This window comes from Desmodus rotundus, chromosome 3, assembly GCF_022682495.2.
Source record: "Desmodus rotundus isolate HL8 chromosome 3, HLdesRot8A.1, whole genome shotgun sequence".
Taxonomy (NCBI): Eukaryota; Metazoa; Chordata; class Mammalia; order Chiroptera; family Phyllostomidae; genus Desmodus; species Desmodus rotundus.
The window spans coordinates 49343191-49365063 of record NC_071389.1 but is presented as its reverse complement, the minus strand read 5'-3'; the positions used below and the strand labels follow the sequence as shown (position 1 = coordinate 49365063).

At 36.1% G+C, this 21873-nt stretch overlaps 1 protein-coding gene across 2 annotated transcripts in view; it reads right to left on the bottom strand.

Annotated features, from left to right (window-relative positions):
• LRRC7 (leucine rich repeat containing 7) overlaps positions 1 to 21873 on the bottom strand; it is a 483504-nt gene that overhangs the window by 122175 nt on the left and 339456 nt on the right. For both annotated transcript variants that reach the window (XM_024565449.3, XM_024565450.3), the window contains exons 8-10: positions 19242 to 19316; positions 13486 to 13630; positions 8665 to 8737 (exon numbers count right to left, since the gene is read on the bottom strand). In XM_024565449.3, coding sequence (XP_024421217.3) covers positions 8665 to 8737; positions 13486 to 13630; positions 19242 to 19316 — 293 coding nt within the window. The remainder of the gene's footprint in view (positions 1 to 8664; positions 8738 to 13485; positions 13631 to 19241; positions 19317 to 21873) is intronic.

The window sequence follows — 21873 nt, the reverse complement described above, 5'->3', positions numbered from 1 at the left end:
CTCAATTACCTAGCTAATAGGGGAGAGAAAATGTGAATATATTACACAGATAATCTATAATTTCATTTTAACATCATTTATGAACATTAGAAACCATTATATCTTCTATTAATGTAGATGCTAATAAACATAAAAATAAATGATTTTGAGCTTCAATTTCTTAGTTTACTTTTAACTCTTCATAGAAGTAATATAATTCAGTGGAAAATATTCAGACATTCTTGGGTTCCAATTTTAGTGTGCCCACTTAATAAATGAGTGAAGTTGACAATTAAACTGTTCTTCATCTATAAAATTGATTGGTAATGCCTAACATGCAGTTTCCTGAGGATTAAATATATGCTAAGCTGCTGGTATAGATATGGCACTCCATTAAGATGACCTATTATTGAGGTAGACAGACCCTAAAGTTTTTTTTTGAAGTCTGTTTCTGAAACATGTAGAGGTTATGCTGTGATATCTGCTTTTTAAAATGGGTTGTTTCATGTAAGTGAAACCTTCCAGTAGACAAAATGTAAAATTACTAGCACTTGTTAGTAAGACATGAGAACTAGACATATCTCGGAGGGTTATGAAAAGCTATAATTGCATTAGCAAAGATTTAGTTGAAAGGGATATAACGATTAAAGAGAGAGAGATAAAACATGTTTGGAAATCACAAGCCGCTGCTTAAAGATGCCTGCTGAAAAAGCCTGGGGGTTAATAGACCAAACTGTAGCCAGCCAGCTGGGATGGAGTCTGGGTTCTAGTAATTACTAGTGGCAATGTCCTCATCAAGTTACTTAATTACTCTGTGCCTCAGTTTCTTCACTGGGCACAGGGGATGATATCAGTACTTAACTATGTGTTGTAAGGACTAAATACATGCAAAGGAGTAATATATGTAAAACACTTAGAATGGGCACATAGAAAACATGAAGTAACTTTGCCATTATCCTTATTTTCAGAGATTATAAAATCTATATTTAATTTAGGCTAGGAATCAAGTTTTAGATTCCATCCTTAATTTTGTCATTAATATTAGATGAGTTATTCAGGCTTCTTCTAAACAGTGGAAACAAATTAACAAAATTTAGACTAATTTTCTTCTATAGTGTTTAGTAAATAAAAGTCACCCAGTCATTATACTAAATTTTACAGTCTAAGCCAAATTCAGTCAAATTGTAGTAGAAATAGTATCTGCTAGGAATAGTTAATCATTTAGAGAGTTTATCTGTGAAATATCTGACTGATAATGAGCAGATTTATCATTATTGTTATTACAGTTATACTTTTCATTTGACCCAATTTTCCTTCTTTCCAAAGCAATTATTATTAACCTTTGCTTGTCTTTGGACTGTTTGGAAAGTTAAATAGATTTTTAAAAAGACAATCTGTAAAATGTTTTATTATACGAGAAAAGTATACCCTAATGCAAAATACTGTTTAAAAGTATTTAGTGAACAGATCTATAATCTATGAGTAGAAAATAGTTCCACTCATTGCAAAAGACCTTTTAAAAAAGATTCCATGTGCTTCAAGTCAGGGCACTGAAAGATTTCTCAACTTTCTGTTATGGCAGCCTGAGCAGACTAAGAGAATGTATTATTATTGTATTTGTAAATAAAACATTTTTCTTTTTAAGAATTGGATGTTTCATTCATATTATATTGCTACGCTCATACAGATGAAAATAAATAAAAAATTTAATCCTCATGATATTCTCCTGAGGTAGGCGTTATTATTACAGCTTTCATTTTACTGGGGAGAGATCTAAAGCTCTATGTTACCCAATAGCACATCAAAGAGCCGGGTTTTGGACCCAGAAGGTCTGGCTCCAGAGCCAAAATAACCAACTACTTGGTTAACTTCTCTATAGCACCGTCATTTTAAAGCCGCATCCCAGGCAATTCTAATGCGGACACAGTGGATCAGGGTTTGAGGGAATACTTAGCTGACAACTGTAAAAGTAAGCTGAGTCTAGAGAGTGGTTCTCGAACTTTATTGTGCTGGCCCAATATCCAGAGTTTCTGATTCAGTGGATCTGGGTTATCTCTAAGAATTTGCATTTGGAACAAGTTCCCAGTTGACGATGACGCTGCTGATCAGGGGAATACAGGTGAGAACCACCAGTAGACTATTGAAAAGTTGAATTTTAGTGCAAAGTGATTTGGGTTTTATCCAATGAAGGGTTTGTGTGTGTGTGACTTGTTTTTAATTTTTTGATTAAAATAATACTACATGGAACAAAATTTAAAAAGTACAGGGTGTGTATGATAAAAGGAGTCTCCCTATTTACTCTATTTCCTAGCCCCAAAATTCTTTTTTCCAAAGCCATGTACATTTCCAGTTCCTTTCATATTCTTCCACTCTGAGGGAAGAGAGAAGCACAGTTCTTAGCACTCAGGTACCTACAATAACGTTTATTCAGGTACCTACAATAACGTTTACTTATTTTTGTGTTATTACAGCAGTCTTGCAAGTAGACTACTGGAATTTTCCATTTAGGGTGTTGACATAATATAGACTAAACATCTGGATTAAAGGATTAGAAAATTTTAGGTTTAGGTGGAAGTATAAATGAGGAGATTGAAGTTCACACAGTGAGTGGTTAAGCCGGGATTCACACGCACGCCGTTTCACTCCCCAGCCAGGGTTCCTTGCACTATATCCCTCAGGCCTCAAGGCCCATAGAGAAGGAGGGAATATTTAGCTTGGCATAGCTACTTAGATTTTCTCATTCCCAGGACAGTTGCCTTTCTGTTTGAGCTCTATGAGGAAATGACTTTTTAAAATATCTAGAGTTTTGAGGTTTTATTGCTGTTGTTCATGACAATGAAGCTATGAGAGAGAAGGTTCAGCATGCAGTTTTTTTTCCTATGAAACATCTTTTGCCTCTAGAGCGATGTGGCCCATTAAATTACCGAATATTACAAAATATGTGACTCAACTATCACATATGTTAAGAGGCATCATATACAGTTCAACTGACAGCATAGCTTTGAAACCTGGTTACTTCTCTTAGCCTAAGTTTCTGTATTTGTTGATGGGGAGATAACAAATACGCATTGAATAGTATTAATAGGCTTTTAACTACATGAGAAGACATACAAAGCACCAAACATGGTGCCTGGTGCAATGTGAACACACAAAAAGTTGTTTATTTTTCATTGCACATTTAATTGTTAGAGCAGCTGGTATGCTTAAACACAAATTAAGATTCAGCTACAAATATAAATAATTTTATGTCATTGGCATGAAAGTCATGGAATCTATGTCAGTTGTGAAAACTGTTGAAAAATGAATTCTTCCAGCAGTTTTTAATATTTGGACTATTAAAAATTACCAAAGACAGCCCTGGCTAATGTGGCTCAGTGGACTGAGTGTGGGTTTGCAAACTGAGGGGTCGCCGGTTCGATTCCCAGTCAGGACACATGCTTAGGTTGCGGGCTGAAAAGCAACCATCGATGTTTCTCTCACACAATGATGTTTCTCTCCCTCCCTGCCTCCCTGCCACTCTCTCTAAAAATAAATAAATAAAAAATTTAAAAAATTACCAAAGACAAGTATAATGTATGGAAACAGTGTACATGCAGAATGGGAGTACTTCTGGTCACTGCGGCTGGTTGTAGCAGTGTTAGGGTTGCGCTGCTCAGAGCCCTATGTGGAACGTTGCACAACAAAATGCAGGCTATTCGACTATTTACCAAACACCTTCTGCAAGCGATCTGGGTTGCAATTCAATAGAATCAAAAAAAATTGTCAACTCTAGCCCTTGAATTAAACCTTTGATCTATCAATTCTGAATTTTCTAAGGAAAACAAAGCCATAATAATAATAATTATTATTTTTACTTTAGGCAGATTGCTTTTTAAGATGTATTATAAAATTTTAGAAATTTAGTCTATTTTTTGTCATATGTGCAAAACCAGAACATTGCTATATAAGTGCTATCTTTAAGTGAGAACATAAATTAGATAATAGTTGTTATAATTTTATTATCTAATCCATGTTGAAATATAGAACAGAAATCATCAGATTTTTTTGGCCATAAGACCCCTTATATTTAAAAAAATTATTGGTAACTCTTAAGAACTTTTGTTGATATGGTTTATATCTATTGGTATCTATCACATTATAAATTAAAACAATAATTTTAAAAATAATTATTTATTTTTTTGTGCTTAAATAACAATAAAAAACAATGACATGTTACATAAGTAACATATTTTTATAAAGGTAACTATATTTTCCCAAACAAAATTATTGAGAGAGAACCTTGACATTATTTTTATTTTTGCAAATCTCTTCAATGTTTCGCTCAATAGAAAGCAACAGGATTCTCTTTTTTTCTAATTCCTTATTTTTTTAAATATATTTTATTGATTATGCTATTACAGTTGTCCCATTTTTTTCTCCCTTTATTCCCCTCTGCCCTGTAGCCCCCTACCCGCCATCATTCCCCCACCTTAATTCATGTCTATGGGTCATACACTTAAGTTCTTTGGCTTCTCCATTTCCCATACTATTCTTAATCTCCCCGTCTATCTTGTACTTGCCATTTGTGCTTATTCCCTGTACCTTTTCCCCCGTTCTTCCTGCACCCCTCCCTGCTGATAACTCTCCACATGATCTCTATTGCTGTGAATCTGTTCCTGTTCTAGTTGTTTACTTAGTTCATTTTTGTTTTTGTTGTTTTAGGTTCCATTGTTGATAGTTGTGAGTTTGTTGTCATTTTACTGTTTGTATGCTGATCTTTTTCTTAGATAAGTCCCTTTAACATTTCATATAATTAGGGCTTGGTGATGATGAACTCCTTTAACTTGACCTTATCTGGGAAGCACTTTATCTGCCCTTCCATTCTAAATGATAGCTTTGCTGGATAGAGTTATCTTGGATGTAGGTCCTTGCCTTTCATGACTTGGAATATTTCTTTCCAGTCCCTCTTGCCTGCAATGTTTCTTTTGAGAAATCAGCTGACAGTCTTATGGGAAGTCCTTTGTAGATAACTGTCTCCTTTTCTCTTGCTGCTTTTAAGATTCTCTCCTTATCTTTCATCTTGGGTAATGTAATTATGACGTGCCTTGGTGTGTGCTTCCTTGGGTCCAACTACTTTGGGAGTCTCTGAGCTTCCTGTTCTTCCTAGAAGTCTATTTCCTTTGCTAGATTAGGGCAGTTCTCCTTCATTACATTACCAAATAAGATCAATTTCTTGCTCTTCCTCTTCTCCTTCTGGTACCCCTATGATTTGGATGTTGAGACATTTAAAGTTGTCCCCGAGGTTCCTAAGCCTCTCCTCATTTTTTTTGACTCTTGTTTCTTCATTCTGTTCTGGTTGAATGTTTATTTCTTCCTTCTGCTCCAAATCGTTGATTTATGTCCCAGTTTCCTTCCCTTCACTGTTGGTTCCCTGTACATTTTCTTTTATTTCACTTTTTCCTCTATTTTGTGACCATACTTAACCATTTCTGTGGGCATCCTGATTACCAGTGTTTTGAACTCTGCATGTGATAGGTTGGTTGTCTCATCGCTTAGTTGTATTTTTTCTGGAGCTTTGATCTATTCTTTCATTTGGGTCTTTTTTTTTTTTTGTCTCAGTGTGCCTGTTACATTGTAAGGGGCGGAGCCTTAGGTATTTGCCATGGCGGGGTGACCCATTTGCTACATTGTGGTGTTGTATATGGGGGAGGGGTCCGAGAGGGAACAATGCCACTTGCTCAGCTCTCTGCTGGTTTTCAGTCACTTCCCCTGCTACCCACAAGCAAATTGGGCCCTTCTGGTGCTGATTCCTGGGTGGGTGGGTTTGTGTATATTCTAGGACCCTGTGGTCTCTCCAACGACCTCTCCTGTGAGGCTGGGAGTTTCTCCTGCTGCCTCAACCCGCACAGGTTTTTTCAGTAAGAGGTTTTGAAGCTTTATTTCCCTGAGCTGGAACCCTGGGTTGTGCAGTCTCTTGCTCCCCAGTTGTTCTTGTTCTTCCTGGTTTATCCACATGCAACTGTGGGACTGCCCGCTCCTCCAGCCGTTGTCTCTCCCAGTCTGCAGTCCACTGCCTTGCCATGTCCTTTCTGCCCTGGCTGCCTGTCTCTGCCCCTCCTGCCGGTTTGGATGAAGGTTTCTTCTTTAACTCCTTGGTTGTCAGACTTCCATACAGTTAGATTTTCTGGCAGTTCTGGTTATTTATTGTTTTTAAATTTGTTGTTGTCCTTCTTTTTGTTGTGTGGGGAGGCAAAATGTATCTACCTACACCTCCATCTTGGCCAGAAGTCTGCAACAGGATTCTCTTATCTGCTTATGTATTCAATCTGCTGGGGTATATAGTCTTGATTGAATTATGTAAAAAGCAAAACTGAACCTCACACAGAAACCCAGTTAGAAAAGGGAGATGAACTTAAAACCCTTTCAAGAATATTGTGATTATTTTTTCCTTTTATACCAAAACTCAACAAGTGGCAGTTTCTTAGAGGATAATTGCCATTTGCAATCTGAAAATATACTAACAATTTTTTCTTACTTTATTTACCAATACATTAAAATCTTTGGTTTATACATTAAAGAACTGGTCTATTCTGAACTTTCAATGGGTCTATTACTCATGTCTAATTTTATAACTCATGCATTGGTTGTTAGGAAAATGTTGCTTCACTGAATTATACAGATTTTCCAAATGTTGACACATTTTATAAGATAGTATTAACAAATCACATTCACTAATATCACATCAGTCTTATCAGAAAAGCCTTTAAGTATGGGGAAGCTGCCAAGCTCAGAGTGACAGAATTTTCCAAAATTCTAACTTTTGCTTAATAGCTCTAAGTTTGTTGTTGGCAACAAGTACTGTCAGTTGTTTTCTTGAACTGTTAAGCTTGCTTTGTTCATTTTTTGCCAAAATGGATGCCAAATACCCAAGTCTAAATAATCATAATTTACCAGTTCTTTTTCTTTTCTTTAAATAGAATTTTTTTTTCAGAGCTGTTTTGTTCACAGAACAACTGAGCAGAAGAGACTGAGATTTCCCATGTTTCCTACTGCTTTATAAAAAAGTTCTCCTTTTGTAATTAGTCCTTTCCTCTAACACTTCCCTTTTATTTTCTTGAAATAGTAATCAGAGGATGATAATGGCACTGAAAATTAAAAAACAAGATTTTATGATACGAATATTCACCTTTATCCCTCTAAACCAGTAATCAACCTTTGAATTGGGCTTAGGCCCATTTATCTTTTTTACATTTTTAAGAGAAAATTTATCAATTTTTAAAAATTAAAGTGAAAAGAAAGCTAAGTATGTAAATAACCTAGCATACAATTTACTTGTGTACTAAAAAAGTAAATTTACTTTGCTTTTAGATTGTCAAACTTCTTTAATTTGTCTTCAGAGAGCTAGGGTTCTTAGTTTATATAAATTATATAAGAAATTCAGTATTGATCTAAAAAGCTAAGATTAGTTCTTAAGAGTATAATTAAATAGGAAGAATTTTTTAAAAGCATCAGACTGATAAAGATAATTTCTTTTGTGTATCTCTAAAGAAGGTTAATTTGTCTCTATATTAAAGAAAATGGAAGTAACTGTGAGAATGAAACATATAGTATGGTGAGGACATTAAAATATTAAAAAGTGATCGAGACTTTTACTACTCTCCAAAGTCTGGGCATTAGAATTTAAATTTAGCTCAATTATTCCACTCTTAGAAAGTGAAGTTTTTCATATCAATGGTTACATGCCAACTTGGGGTGAAGAAGCAGGAGAGGAAAGGGCACTAGAAAATCTTTGGGATTGAAGGATATTTTTACCATCTTGATTATGGCAACGGTTTCATTGCTTTGTATCTATGTCGAAACTTATTGAATTGTAGACTTTAAATATGTGTATTGTTGCATGTCAATTATACCCAATAAATCTGTTTTAAAATAAAAGCTCCCCACCCCAAACATACCCAAATCTGTTAATTACATACATATATAATTCTTCAGACTGAGATGTGGAGCAAAAACCCTACATAATGGTCTTACATAATTTCAGAATGAAGACACCTTATTGATGTCTCACTTTATATCAGTTGTAAACACTGAAAGCATTTCAGTGAAATACTGAATCGAGAACCAAAGATTAAAGTCAACATAAAATTATATATAAATTGCTCTCAAATAAATAAAATATATTTTATCCTTAAAAGGCAATAATGATCTTCTATCCTGAAGCTTTTAAAAATGCAAACTAAAACAGATGGTTATCTGTTTAGCTTCTAAAAATACATTAAACTTCTATAAATATCAATTATTACTAATTATGTAATGGTAATGTACACACAATGCAGGTTAAATTGATTTTATTTTGTAGGACATATTCAAGTGACTTTAGAGCTCCTACTCAGTCAAAACATCAAGTTAATAAAGTGGAAAATTACAGGCAAGAGTATAATTGAAGGCCTAGGTTATCACTCTGCTTATGAAAGAGTCATGGTCAAATGTTTTTCATGATTTTATATAGTTGGATATCAACATGATATTAAGATATAGAACTAAATTAAGATATATACAAATATATAACTAAAAACATGACTAAAGTAAGTTTACATATGAACAAGATTATTAGTATCTCTCGTGGAAAATGTTTTGAAATCAAACTTCACAAATCCTTTTCTCTGGCTTTAGAGAGGCTGATTGGTATGAAACTTTGGCACTTACTTTCCAATTGTATTGGGTAGCAATGTAAGTTGATTATCATCTACTTTCAGAGTAGTTAGTTTTTTCAACAGTCCTGAAACAGAGAAGTTTTATTAATACATAGGAACAGATTTCTGATGGGAAATGCACTATAAAAGGAATAAAAGAATCACTTGTGAGAAATATTTGTTACACTGATCGGCTGCACTCTGCTTATATAAACCTACAAAATGATATTTGGGTGTAGTCTAGTTTTGACTTTACAGTTGCAAAAAAATTGTGAATGGGAGTTCAAGTACATCAATGCAGACAAGTAAGCAAAACATAGGCCTCTGTAGAAACGTGAGTTGACAGTATTACTACCACATTTCCATTTTCTATTATGTAGAAAATTGACCAGATGAAATCTTTCAAGCCAGCTGTGATTTAATATTTAATTAACTCATAAGCACTAATAACTAACATTCCTGTTGTGATGCAAATTGAAAACAAATCTGAATTAAGCCTAATAATTAACAAATGGGTACTGAGGAATTACAATGCAGGGGTTATAATTATGGACTTGGAATATTACAACATATGATGTCATACTCTTTTTGTTACCATAAATCCTTGACTTGGATCAGCAGTAAGCACAAAAACTTAAAATCTTTAATGTACTATGCAGAACTTGCCAAGAACTGAAGGTCCAACTATTTACCTTTACTGTCTGATTTATGTCCTCCATACTCTTACCTCTTGCTATACTCCCAGGGTTTTAATGAACATTAGCCACAGAGTAATTGAAGAACAACTTCCTTTAACTGGCCATAGCATAAGCTACACTATCAATATGGCTTAAACAGCCAAATCCAAGGGCAAAGCATTAATAGTTGGCTAATTTTTGTTTTGCATTGGAAATATGCATATATATATATATGTATATATATATGTCATAGACTACTTGTTTTGCAGAAAGCTTGTTCTGATGGTTATAGTAGGTTTCATGGTCAATGGGTTTGGGAAATGCCAAATTAAACAAAATGAAATAGATTTTTTAGTGAAGTTTTTCTAGGAGCTTTTAATATACTAATGTAGCAATGTGACTGTGTAAAGTCATCATGGCATTCTTGAGTGTGCCTGCAAAATATCTTGTACATGCAGTGCATTGTGAGTGTGCTTTGAGAAGCACCGCTATAGATGATGCCTACCCACCTCAAGCATTTTAAGGATTCCCTAAAGGCACAGAGTAAGTCACAAAGATTCTGAGACAAAGCTGTTGCTGGACTTTCAATTTCAGGGTGCTCAGTTACATATCCTTCAGAAGCACTCACAATCCCTGCTCTGAGGGAGAGAAATGTTACCACTGTCACGCTGCTGTGAGAAAATACCCACAATTTTTAGAGCTTAACTACATCAGCTTGTGACCCCAGGACACACTGCTGAAAACAGCAGCACCTGCCAAAGAGGTCATTTGTCTCTGAAGTCTGAACACCCACTGCCATGCATTCATCTATGTTAGGGGACTGAGTTACCCTAGCTTCTCTGGCTTCTATGTTAAATATCAACCTTGGAAGTGTGAAAGAACTCCTGAGCTTGTTCATCAATTGTGAAAAGAAAACAGAGGACTATGAATTATAGGTGAATTTGGTGTGATTTGGTAACCCTGATCAAACTACTGCCCCTGTCCACCAGTGGAGTTACAGGAGGGTTGACCGTCTCACCATCACTTGCCTAGGTCACAAGAAGTTTTGAGCTGGGTTGCAGAGAGCTGAGCAAACTCCATGAAGAAGCCAGCTCGGCCCCAGAGCATTCTTTTAAGAGAATCGCAGTCCCCTGGTCTGATGTCCTCATGAGGAAATCATGATGCAGGTTAGGGACTATGGCCAAAAGGTTGATGGAACAGATTTTTCTGAAGAATAGGGCAGTGGCTCTGACAATTGACAGAAATTTCTACATCTTTGAAAATTGAAGTAAGTTAGTCTCCCTGCTCAGTTCTGTGTCTGTGGATTTAAAGGAATCTCACTCATTTGTGATGCAGCTACTTTCTCACTCATGTATTCCATCCAAGGGGCACTCCTTGGACAGATTACGGAGCTTCTGTAGAAGAATCAGAATGGCCTTGGATTAGAATGAGGTCAGTGGCCTCGTTGTCATTGTTACTCATTATTTTCCTCTGGCAGATGTTTCCTTCACTGTATTTCTATATCATACCTGTGTGGACGCTCTTTGTCTACCCCCCGGGAATCAAAAGTATTTCACATTCCTTCCTTATACTTGTACCCTTCTCCAGCCCCCAACCTCCTTCTCCTATATTCCCAATTTAGAAGTACTGAAGAGAAAGAAAAAGGAGGCTTTTTACTATGATTTTAGCTATAAATATATAATTAGCAGCAAACATATTAAATATTAATATAATTTATTGAAGAAGCTAATATTTACATGAAATATACACATATGTAATAGAATTTTGAAAGCCAAATAGCTGTACATTCATTAAATGTAAGATTATGATAATTGTTATAATAGCTAATATCGATTTAGTACCTATTATGTTTCAGGTACCATTCCACACAATTTTACAGAGATTAATTCATTTAATCCTCGAAATGAACTCGTCCAAAGTCACATAGCAAGGAAGGCAGAAGAGCAAGAACCTGAACCCAGGTAACTGGGACTACAAAGCTGCCTTCTCCAGACCAGCAGGCTAATATGTTAGCCCGCTTTCTTAAAGGGAGATGTTTTAAACAAATACTATATCATATTTTGTTTCACTATGTGACAGTTTTATTTCCAGGATTTCTAATTGGTTATTTTTTAAATAACTCCTGTTCTTAGTCATAGCCCCTGCTTTTGTTTTAGAAATTATTATTTTTACAAATATTATTCTTCCTTTTATCTATTTGAATATCTACACATACTTAAAATCTTTTTTTACATTGCTTGATAACTTTGGTTTGAGTAAATATTCCTACTTGTTTGAATATTTGGTTGCCATAACAATAGTAGCTTTAGTTTTGTTTGTTTGTTTGTTTACATGCTCATTGGTGAGGGTGAATGTAGTCTCATTATCTCTGCTCACACCTGTCTGGCAGTCTTATCATTACCTGGTTCTCACCTTTCTGGAGTTCAGAACCAGGTCCTACATTAGCAACATGGTGTTCTCATCCCACTGGATATATTGCAAGTCTAGTCCAAACCAGCCTGTGACTCGCTAGTTTTCACCAGTGAATCTGTATATACTCTTGCCTCCCATCCTAGCTCCACGTATTAGTTATAGGTTTTTGCAGCTTCTCTTCACAGAAAGAGAGTCTCCTTCTCAATCTCCTATAAACTCAAGTTCCCTTGTTATGCTTAAGGTTTTTTGTTTTTTTTTTTAATTCCTCTTCACTGCAGGGAAGGAACTGAAGGCTGCCACTGTCATTTGCGGTCTGGAGTCCATCAGGCCTGGGGTCACTGGTGTGTTTTTATTCTATCTCAGGTTCAGGCAGGTGTTCATTCTTCTTACATGTGGCTAACCCACCTTCTTTGCTAAATATTTAAGGGGCACGTACCACATACTATGTATAGTTGTCAGTATTGATGAGGCAGTGATGACCGTGAGTACGTTGTTTACTCTCACTATGCCTTCGAAGAGGCGTGGGGCGGTGTTTGAGGAGGAGTGACCATTTGGCCATCTTGACCGCAGGGTGCTCTTTTCAACACTGTACTTTCTTACCTTCTCGCACAAGACAGTATTTCCTAAACTTACTTGATCATAAATTTAATCTAGGATGTTTAAGTAACAGATTAGAGAGCTTATCACAAACTTTACTGAATCAGAATTTTCAAAGAAAGAGCTTGCAAATGTGGAAGTGTTTAGTAAAGCTCTCAGATTAGCTTTATGACAGAGCAAATTAGAGAAATACTGTTATAAGATATGTGATTATATAAATAAAAAAGTCATCAAATTTATAAAGAAAAGCTAGCCTGTTTTGTTAAAATTATGTTCTCTATTAGCCTGAAAATGGAAGTAATAGAATGTTGAAAAACAAATTGGGATACTGACTTGTTTTCTATCTTCTCTTTAACTAGGCTTCCTAGGTTGTGACTTAATTTTCTGAAGTATTATTAAGTTCCAGAACATATGACACATTAAATTCAGAGTATAAAAAACTCTATTCTAAAGTTAACTAATTTGATAGTTACCCTACTTGATGAGTATACTCATAAATAATAATAGTAAGGCAGCTACACAAAAAGGTTTAGTCATTTTTTGAATTAGATTCTTTTTCATATAAAATTTATAATGAAAATTGATTGAGTGTTTAATATATACTAAAAGACAAACTATCTTCCCTCATGAATTTCAGCATATAAAAGAAAATGTGTTTTTTAAAAAAGAACTATGAGATATTTTATATTATTATACATTTTTATGTTACTTGTCGGTCATAGCAATGTTATAACAATATTAAACATAGAATATAGCAACACTATGTGAATAGAAGCTGTTGGAATTCTCTAGTAATAAAAGGGGGCATGTATGGTTATCAAATTACTCTAAAGCTAAGACGTATACTCCTTATAACAACAGTTTACAACTTAGGAGATATGAAAACAATTTAAATATATCAATTTAGTAAGATCATTTTAATAGGAGACCCTTCTTAAATTTGACAACTAAAGTTACCATTTAATTTCAAGATATTGGTAAAATACTGTTTTATCATCTTGAATTATGCTAATTACTAATATCATACTAATAACTTGCTAATTTATTAATGTCAAGCTAATAGCATATTGCCCACATCTAAAACAAACTATCCTGCCAAGAAAGAAAATAGAACATTTGGCAAACATTATGACAAAATATAGTCTCACCTATAGAGTCTGGCAACTGTTGCAACATGTTGGATGACAGTAAGAGGTCCTCGAGGGCTTCACATCCGGAAATGTCCATGTCAACCGTTTCTATTCTGTTTTTGGACATATCCAGGTACACCAACATCTTTAACTTCCCTATAGACTTGATGACATTGCATAAACTCAGGGTTAGTTGAGAAACTTTCAAGAGACATTTTAAAGTTGTAAAAACCACAGCACTATTAAATTAACTTAAAAAGAAACTACAACAATAATAAGTGTTGCCAAGAGTGTGGAGAAATTTTAACTCTCGTCCATCATCAGTTGGAATATAAAATGGTGCAGCCACTTTGGAAAACAGCTTGGTAGTTCTTCAAAATGTTAAACTAGAGTTTGCATATGACCTCGTAATCCCTAAGGAAAAATTCAAGAATGTCTACACAAAAACACAAGTGTTCAAAGCAATACTTTTCACAATAGCCAAAAAGGGGACACAATGCCAGTATCCATTAATTGATGAATGGATAAATAAAATGGGGTATATCTGCATGTTGGAATATTTTTTATCAAGAAAAAAATAAAGTATTGGCACAAGCTACAAAATATATAAACCTTGAAAACATATGCAGTGAAAAATGCCAGTCACAAAAGACCACCTACTGTATGATTCCATTTATGGACATGTCCAGAATAGACAAATCTATAGAGAGTAGATTGGGTTGCTAGAGGCTGAGGGTGAAGGAGGGGCAAGGAAGTGACTGCTACTGGCTTCTGGATTTCTTTTAGAGATAATGGAAATATTATAAAGTTAGATTTTGTTGATGGCTGCACAGCTATGTGAGTGTTCTACAAACCACTGAATTGAATGCTTTAAATGGGTGAATTTTATGGTCTGTGAATTATATTTCAATATGGGAGTTAAAAATAAATATAGCAATAATCTCAAAATTGCCACTGAATTAAATAAGTAAATGTAAAGTTGCTACGAAAGCAACATCTGTTGACATGTTGATTCTTAAAATTTCAAATGCATAAGAAAGGTTTTACATTGTGATTTGGACTGAGCAGATTCAATATTTTGTTCATTCAACAGTTCTTTTTCAGAATCTACTGTGTCTTGGCTTTTGTTATATACTGGAGAACAGTTGTGAGTAAGTCAGCTTAGTATGGGGAGAGACTTGTCGTGATAGAGACATTCTTTATCCTGAAGCAGCTCATCGTAGTGAAGGAAACCATAAACTAAACAAATTATTATGATACCCTACAATATGTACAATAAAAACAAGCATGCAGGGAATGCCATAGGAACACAGGGCTGCAAATTGCCTGGAAGCCACTGCTGGTCAAGAAAAGGAGAATCTGTACTTGGGAGAGAAAACAGCACACACACTCCGAGAGAAGCATGAAGAAGCACGGAGTGCTTGAGGGGGAGGAGATTCGAAGTGACAGAAGATAGTGATGAAGTTAGGACTGTAGGAAGCCAGCTGCTAAAAGGCCTCACATGTTACGCGGGGAGATAGGGACTCCATATAATAGGCAAGGAAAGTCGTTCAAGGCTCTTCAGATGGAAAATGGCATGACCAGATTTGTGCTTTGAGATAATAACTTCAGGGAATTGTAAAGAGATTTGTAACTGGAGTCAGGATGACCCATTAGAATGATTTGGAAGCAGCTGAGCTGAGGAGATGAGAGGGACCTGAATTAATGCAGCAGAAGTGAGGATGAAGAAGGGATGGGCTCAAGAAAAATTTAGATGTGGAAAGACTGAACTAGTAACTGACTGCTGAGGATGGGGGAGGAATCAAGTCACACCTTGGTCAAGGAGGGAACAGTAATCATGTAGTTGAGACAATGGACTGTAGGACTTAAAGCAAGATGAAAGTCTTAATTTTCCTTTTCTTTAAGGGCACGTCCTGCAAATAAATGTCCCACACATACCAATGTTCAGTGGTTCATTTGTTTCTCTGGTCTCTACCTGTGTACACTTTATTATATTGTCTCTACTTATTTGACAAAGTAAAACTAACCAAATAATAAAATAAATTTATTACACGCACAAGCACACATTTGGCACTGTTCTAAGTACTTTATATTTATTATTTGATTTAATACTCTATACTCTCGCTCCTCAAAATGTGTTTTGCAGACCAGCAGCACTAGCACCACCTGGGAGCTTGTCAGTAATTTGGACTCTTAGACCCACTCCAGACACGAATCAGAATCTGCACTTTCACACACATCAAAGCTTAGTGGTTATGTAATGTCACCCATTGGGTTCCCCGAGAAGCAGAGACAGAGAGTTTATGAGAGAGAGTTCATAGGGTCAATACCAGTGGAAAGAAAGAGGTAAGGAAGGAGGTAGCACTGGGCAGGTGAAGAAATTGGTTTGTGATCATGTGTTGAGGAACTTTTCGGCTGATCCTTTAAGAAGCACTGAAGTTGGGATTGCCTTAGAGTTGTCCTGAGTGGGGGTGAAGGGTCCAGGCTTTTAAACACCTGTATTGACTGGTCATTGGATGGAGGTCTCCCAGAATAGGGGTGTATCTTGGATGAGGAGGTCCTCTCCAGCTGAGGAAATTCCTGAAGAGGCTGGAGAGCTGCACGCAGCCTTCCTAGAAGCTGGGGGAATAGAGTAAGTTCTTCCTTCCAGGAGGCTGATGCATGACAGCACAGCTACTGCAGGTAATATTCCGTAGTTACCCTATTAATAAGGAGTAGAGCTAAAATTCAAGCTCACTTTTATTGGATTACACACTACAAAGCCTATTGAATATATTGATAGTTCCGCCCTCTAACTCCCTGATCCACCCGGCACACAGCTCTAGTCCTGCTACCCGTGTGGGCAGAGAGTGTGACCTAAGTCTCGGAGGAAGTTAGTAGTTGCCAGGCCAGGAACTTAGTACTTCGGGTGAGTCAAGCCAGAGGGCTGAGTTTCTCTCCATGCCTAGCAATATGTCACTTGGAAAAATACTGTCACTTTACTTATAGCTTTCCACCCCAAGGAACCATTATGTTGCCTTATCTCATTCTCCTCTTCTGGTGAGCAAGAAAAAAATGATGTATGTGTTTATGTGTGTACGTATCTCTTTTCTTGTCCCTTTATTGTGAGGAACTTCCTTCTTTGAAGCTTCCTTCATTGCTATCTCCAGTACAACACAATATTTTGGTTTGAAGTTTCTAAACATCTTTTTTTCTTGGAAATAAAATAAGTCCTTGGTGTTTATTTTTAGTTTTTCTAAACCTTCACTCTCAAAAACCTTATAAAAGCAATAGTATCCTAGAGTGATAAAGGTCTTTAAGTCCCAATAACTCAGAGTCCTTGAAGATATTGAATGTCCCCCCAACATCCCTCAGGACCTAGAGGTTCTATAGGTGAACAGTGGAGAGCAAATGAGAGGAGCAGAAGCCATCACAAGCAAAAGAAGATACTGAAGTTTCTTTAAAAATTAATGTAGATTTAATACATTGTTTAGTGATATTTTGGTTGATTGATCTTAGAGTGATGGTCACAAGACAGAGTTATGTAGAAGACTAATATTTGATCATTATCTATTTCCTTCTCTGATTTAGGAAAAATAGAGTGGAAAAATGATAGCCCAGGCTTCCAAAATTTTTTAAAAGTTTATTAACTTAATTACTATGATGCATGAACTAATAATAAAAATAAACTTGCTTTTATTTTTATTGTGTCTTTTATAGTATCTTATGACACTAAATATTTAAGATTAATCCTTCTGTGAAACTGATAGACACAGGCTGAAGGTCACATTCAAGATTACTCTTTCCAAGGCATGTGATTCCAGCTAGTTGTACAACAACTATTGGGAGCACTGACATTCAGAAAGCCATGTCTGCTTATGATGGAGTTGTGGGGTATTCCCATGAGGCATACAGAAAAATCTGAAATTCAAGTGTACTAACTAGAGTAAGAAATCTGTTTAAAGTTCTCAATATGTGAGAAAAATCTACTATTGAAACAGACAAATTAGGCAGCAGTATTTGTTTTACAGATTTCATACCATCTTATCATTTCAAAAATAAGATTACTAAGGAATTTGAGGTCTGAGTTGACTTGCAAGATAGGATTTTGGGAATGTAAGATTGTGAAAAGTAGGATAAACCTAACTTTCATTTGTACCTCCTACTGATTCTATAGTGACAACATTTTGGAGCATAACAGTGAACATAATTGTGAACCACAGCCTCTGGAGTGGGATTGAATTACAGTTCCACCATTTACTGGTTGTGTGACCTTGGGCCACTTACTTAGTTACTTGCTCTTTCTTTTTCAGTTTCCTCGTCTATAACATAGGGATGGTAAAAACCCAATTTCATAGTTATTATGAGGATTCAACGAGTCAGTACTTGTAAAACACTTAGATAAATGCCTAGTCCATGATAAATGCTGTGTGGTTATGAATTAAAACATATACTGAAGTAGCAGGTATTAACTTTTCCGACCATACATTCTGACTCCTCGATCTCGCGCAAGGCACTGATGAGGGTCTCACCTGTGTTGCCCAGGATTTGTGCACACCTTCCATATGGCACAAATCAGGCTCCGCTATGTGCAGTGGAGTCCAGATCTCTCTCCTGTTACGTGTGAGCTCCTCAAACAAATGTGTTCAAGATCATTGAATATATTATCTATGTAGCCCTGACAGTAGCATAGTTTCTGGTTCATACAGGTGTATTTCTAAATGGTTTTTGAATAAATCAATAAATAGCAGATGTGCATGCCTTTCTGGTTTGTGTCTACAATGATGGTAGAAATCTATTTTTTTATAAGAAAAGAAAGTATTTTTTTCCCTAATCTTTTGACAGCTTTCTTCTTTATGTGGACTCACACTTGTTCTAACGAGAATAAGCTTCAGAGAAGTTCCTGTTGCTCTTGTAATCATTTAAAGAAAATTTTAATGTCAATTCAAGAGAGGACTAAAACTGGCTTTGGGAACGCACATCTAAATCTCAGCAGCAGCAGAAGTATTAGAAATTCAGCTGTCCTGGCTACTCAGCCTAATGCAAGAAGTTTGGAATTGGCTATTACTGCTGGGAGCCCTGCGGCTGCTGTGTGTGTGTGTGTGTGTGTGCATGCGTACATACATATGCTTACGTGAAGGCATATGTCATGAGAAGCAAGAGGCAGTGTTTTATGGAAAGTCCTTTCAGTGGCTGGAGAAAGCAGGCATAGTCACACTAAATGTGTTGGCTGGCAAGCTTACTGCTCAGGAGGTACTGAACAGCCCATTAAGTGAAGAAAGATGTTGACTCTAACTTTACTTTTTGTTCTTAACACCTTATGATCTTTGCCATTTTCAAAAATTCAAATAGTTTTTACTAAGTATTACCTGAACTAAGAGAGAGATTTTTATTTTGTAAAAGAGATCTCACAATATATTCAGAAACCATTGTCTAATTACCTATAAGAAAGAGGTTGATTTTGTAAAACAAAGACTTGGTATTATATATAGCATTTCTTTTTTTTTTCACAATATAAAATTTTTAGTTTTTAAAATAATAGTAAATATAGAAAGAGATGATAAATATACTCCTAAGAGAACAGAAAAAACTCTCATACACTTTACATATCTGTAAGAGCCACAAAAGGTGTATGAAATACTCAAAAAGAAATAGTGAAAAACACTTGGTAACTGAACACTCCTAATAAATGTGTTACTCGGAAATGCAAAAACTGAGATTTAAGATTATCATCAATTACAATTAATATATAACACAGATGCTAGACAACATGGCACAATAAAAAACTTACATACCCCAGGTAGCACTTGCAACGCATTATTATCCATCCACAACTCCCTTAAATTTTGTATTTGATCCAGAACTTCAGGCTGAAAGAGAGGTGGAGAGAAAGGAGAGAGGAGAAGAAGACAAAATTAGTCTTTTCTAATCACAATATAAGGTGTAATTTCTTGGCTCTGAAACTTATATTTGGGGATCAAGTGTCAGTCCTCTAAGAAATTCCAGGTTTAACAAACCTCCAGCAAAACCGGTGCTCCCTGAGGTAGTCAACCTAGAATTGATCTGGAAACAATCAGAACAAAAATAAAAAATCAAAATGTACTGTCCTTTAATACCCTACAATTATCATTTGGAGCATTTGTTACACCCTATTCTATACGACTCCGACTTCTTTATTGGAGTATAAGCTTTCAAAGGGAAGAGCAATGTATGTTTTAAAAGCACTGCATCTCCATATCCCCATTGTTTTCCATAGTATGTGGCACACAGCAGGTTTTTATTATGTGTGTGCATTAGTGCCTTACACAACCTCCCTCCAGGAATTACATACCGTGATGTGATAATAGTATGAATAAGACCCAGTCATTTCTTATCCCTTCATTTACTCAACAAATAGTCATTTGCTGAATAGTGAGGATGCCTACTATAGGAAAGGCATAGTGCAGGATCCAGTTATTCAAACTTTGCTCTTGCTTTGAAACAGCTGATGCGAGAAAAGAATACTATAGAGAAGTTTGGAGAAATGAGAGAGAATATGATCAAGGTTAACACATAGCACATAAGGAAACTTTTTAATTACCTAACTAAATCCTGTCTTCTGAGTAGCAGACTCTAGACAGAGAATAGAGGCTGCTATTGTTGCCAGCATCATTTCTGGATCTGTGATGACATTATACTGATTTCTCTGCAGAAATAATCCTTTCCCCAACTCTAAGGCTACCTGTTTCCCTACAAGTTGATTCCTTTTTACCGCTCCAGGGGAGTGGCTAAAGCCTGAGCTAATTAGTGCATTGTATTCACATGGTCATGGAGGTTGGCTCAAGAATGGGACATGATCCATTCAGAGCAGAGAATTTTTTGAGTGGGACTTCTGGGAAAAGACACTTGGTCTTCCTTGCTGGGTTCAAAATGGGAAGGGTACAGCCCCTTCAGGCATGCAGTAAATGGGGCAGCCTGTTTGAATTAAAGATGGATTCGTATGTTGTCATATTAGCCTGAAATTAAGATATATCTGAAGTCAGATATTTTTGTCTCTTCCAACTGGAAGAATTATCACTGAAATAAGATACAGCTATAGTTTAATAATATTTGAGAGCTAATTAAGAAATTCAATGTATTTTATATTATACTAACAGAAAAGAGTGGAATTGTACCATGTTATGATTAAAATATTGGTACTTCCAGGTCAGCAGGAGTTATATACACATCTGGAACACATTTGGAGGGCTTCAGAGACTTCCAGGACACCTGTGGAGATATTCCTGGATGCCATCAGCCTGCAACTTTAATGGAACATAGGACTATTTCTGGGAAATTTTCCTTTATAACAAGGATCAATATGTAAAGCTGAGCATGGCATTCTGCTGTGGAATCAGAGGCACGAGTAAATCTGGGGGATTTCTCTGTGTAGGGAAATATTCCTGCTGCCAGTTTGATCAGGGAGAACAGGCAGTGAACCACTCCACCTGTATGTTAAGCTGGGCAAAGATAGAATACATAAATCAAGTGTAGGAAACACATTCTGATAGCAGAGGCTTTGAGGCAGAGGGCTGCCTAGAGACTATCAGGACAATTGGAAAACATCAGTCACATGCAGCAGTTTCTCCTAGGCTTAAGCATCATGCAGACTTTCGGAGAAGAAACAGAGCTGCATACTGGGTAAGTTTAACACAACTTGGTATGTATGTAGCAAGATGGAGACAGTGTATAAGCTTGGAACAATGAGCATGATTCAGGATAGAATATATTTATGCTGTGGTGATGAATTAACCCTGAAATCTAAAGGGTGTAACACAATGGGTTTGCTTCCCACTCCCACTACATGTCCAGCGTGGGTTTTTGATCCATGATCTTGTGTTACCACAATCGCAAGACTTATGGTGGGGTGAGGGTGGCTGGTGGGGGAAAAATGGAGACAACTGTACTTGAACAACAATTAAAAAAAGATTTATTGTGCAGGCAAAGCAGAGAAGACAGTGTGTGGAAAACTATCTTCTGCTCTTAAAGACCTGAGGCTGAACGTGACACATATTATTTTTGCATATACCTCATTGTCTAGAACAATTGACATGGCCTCCTCCTAAGTTCAGAAAAGACCAGGAAATGTAGGAGGAGTTCATGGGATATTTGGTGAGTGCTACTGTCCCCGTCACACAGTGTCACCATATTTAAAAAGTGACAAAAATAAATATACAGCATTTTATAACATTCCTTTATTCATTAAGGATTGTATTTATAAAATATTTTCTAATTTCTATACTGGAATCATAATGCGCAGTATGGTCTTTGCCCTCAAGAAGCTCATGGTTTATTTTTGGGGCAAACATACAAACATACCTGATATTATGGGAATATAAAGGAGGGGGACCTGTGTGCCCTGGTAATGAGGGAAGCCTGGCAAGGACTCGTGGAGTTAAAATGAGAAGG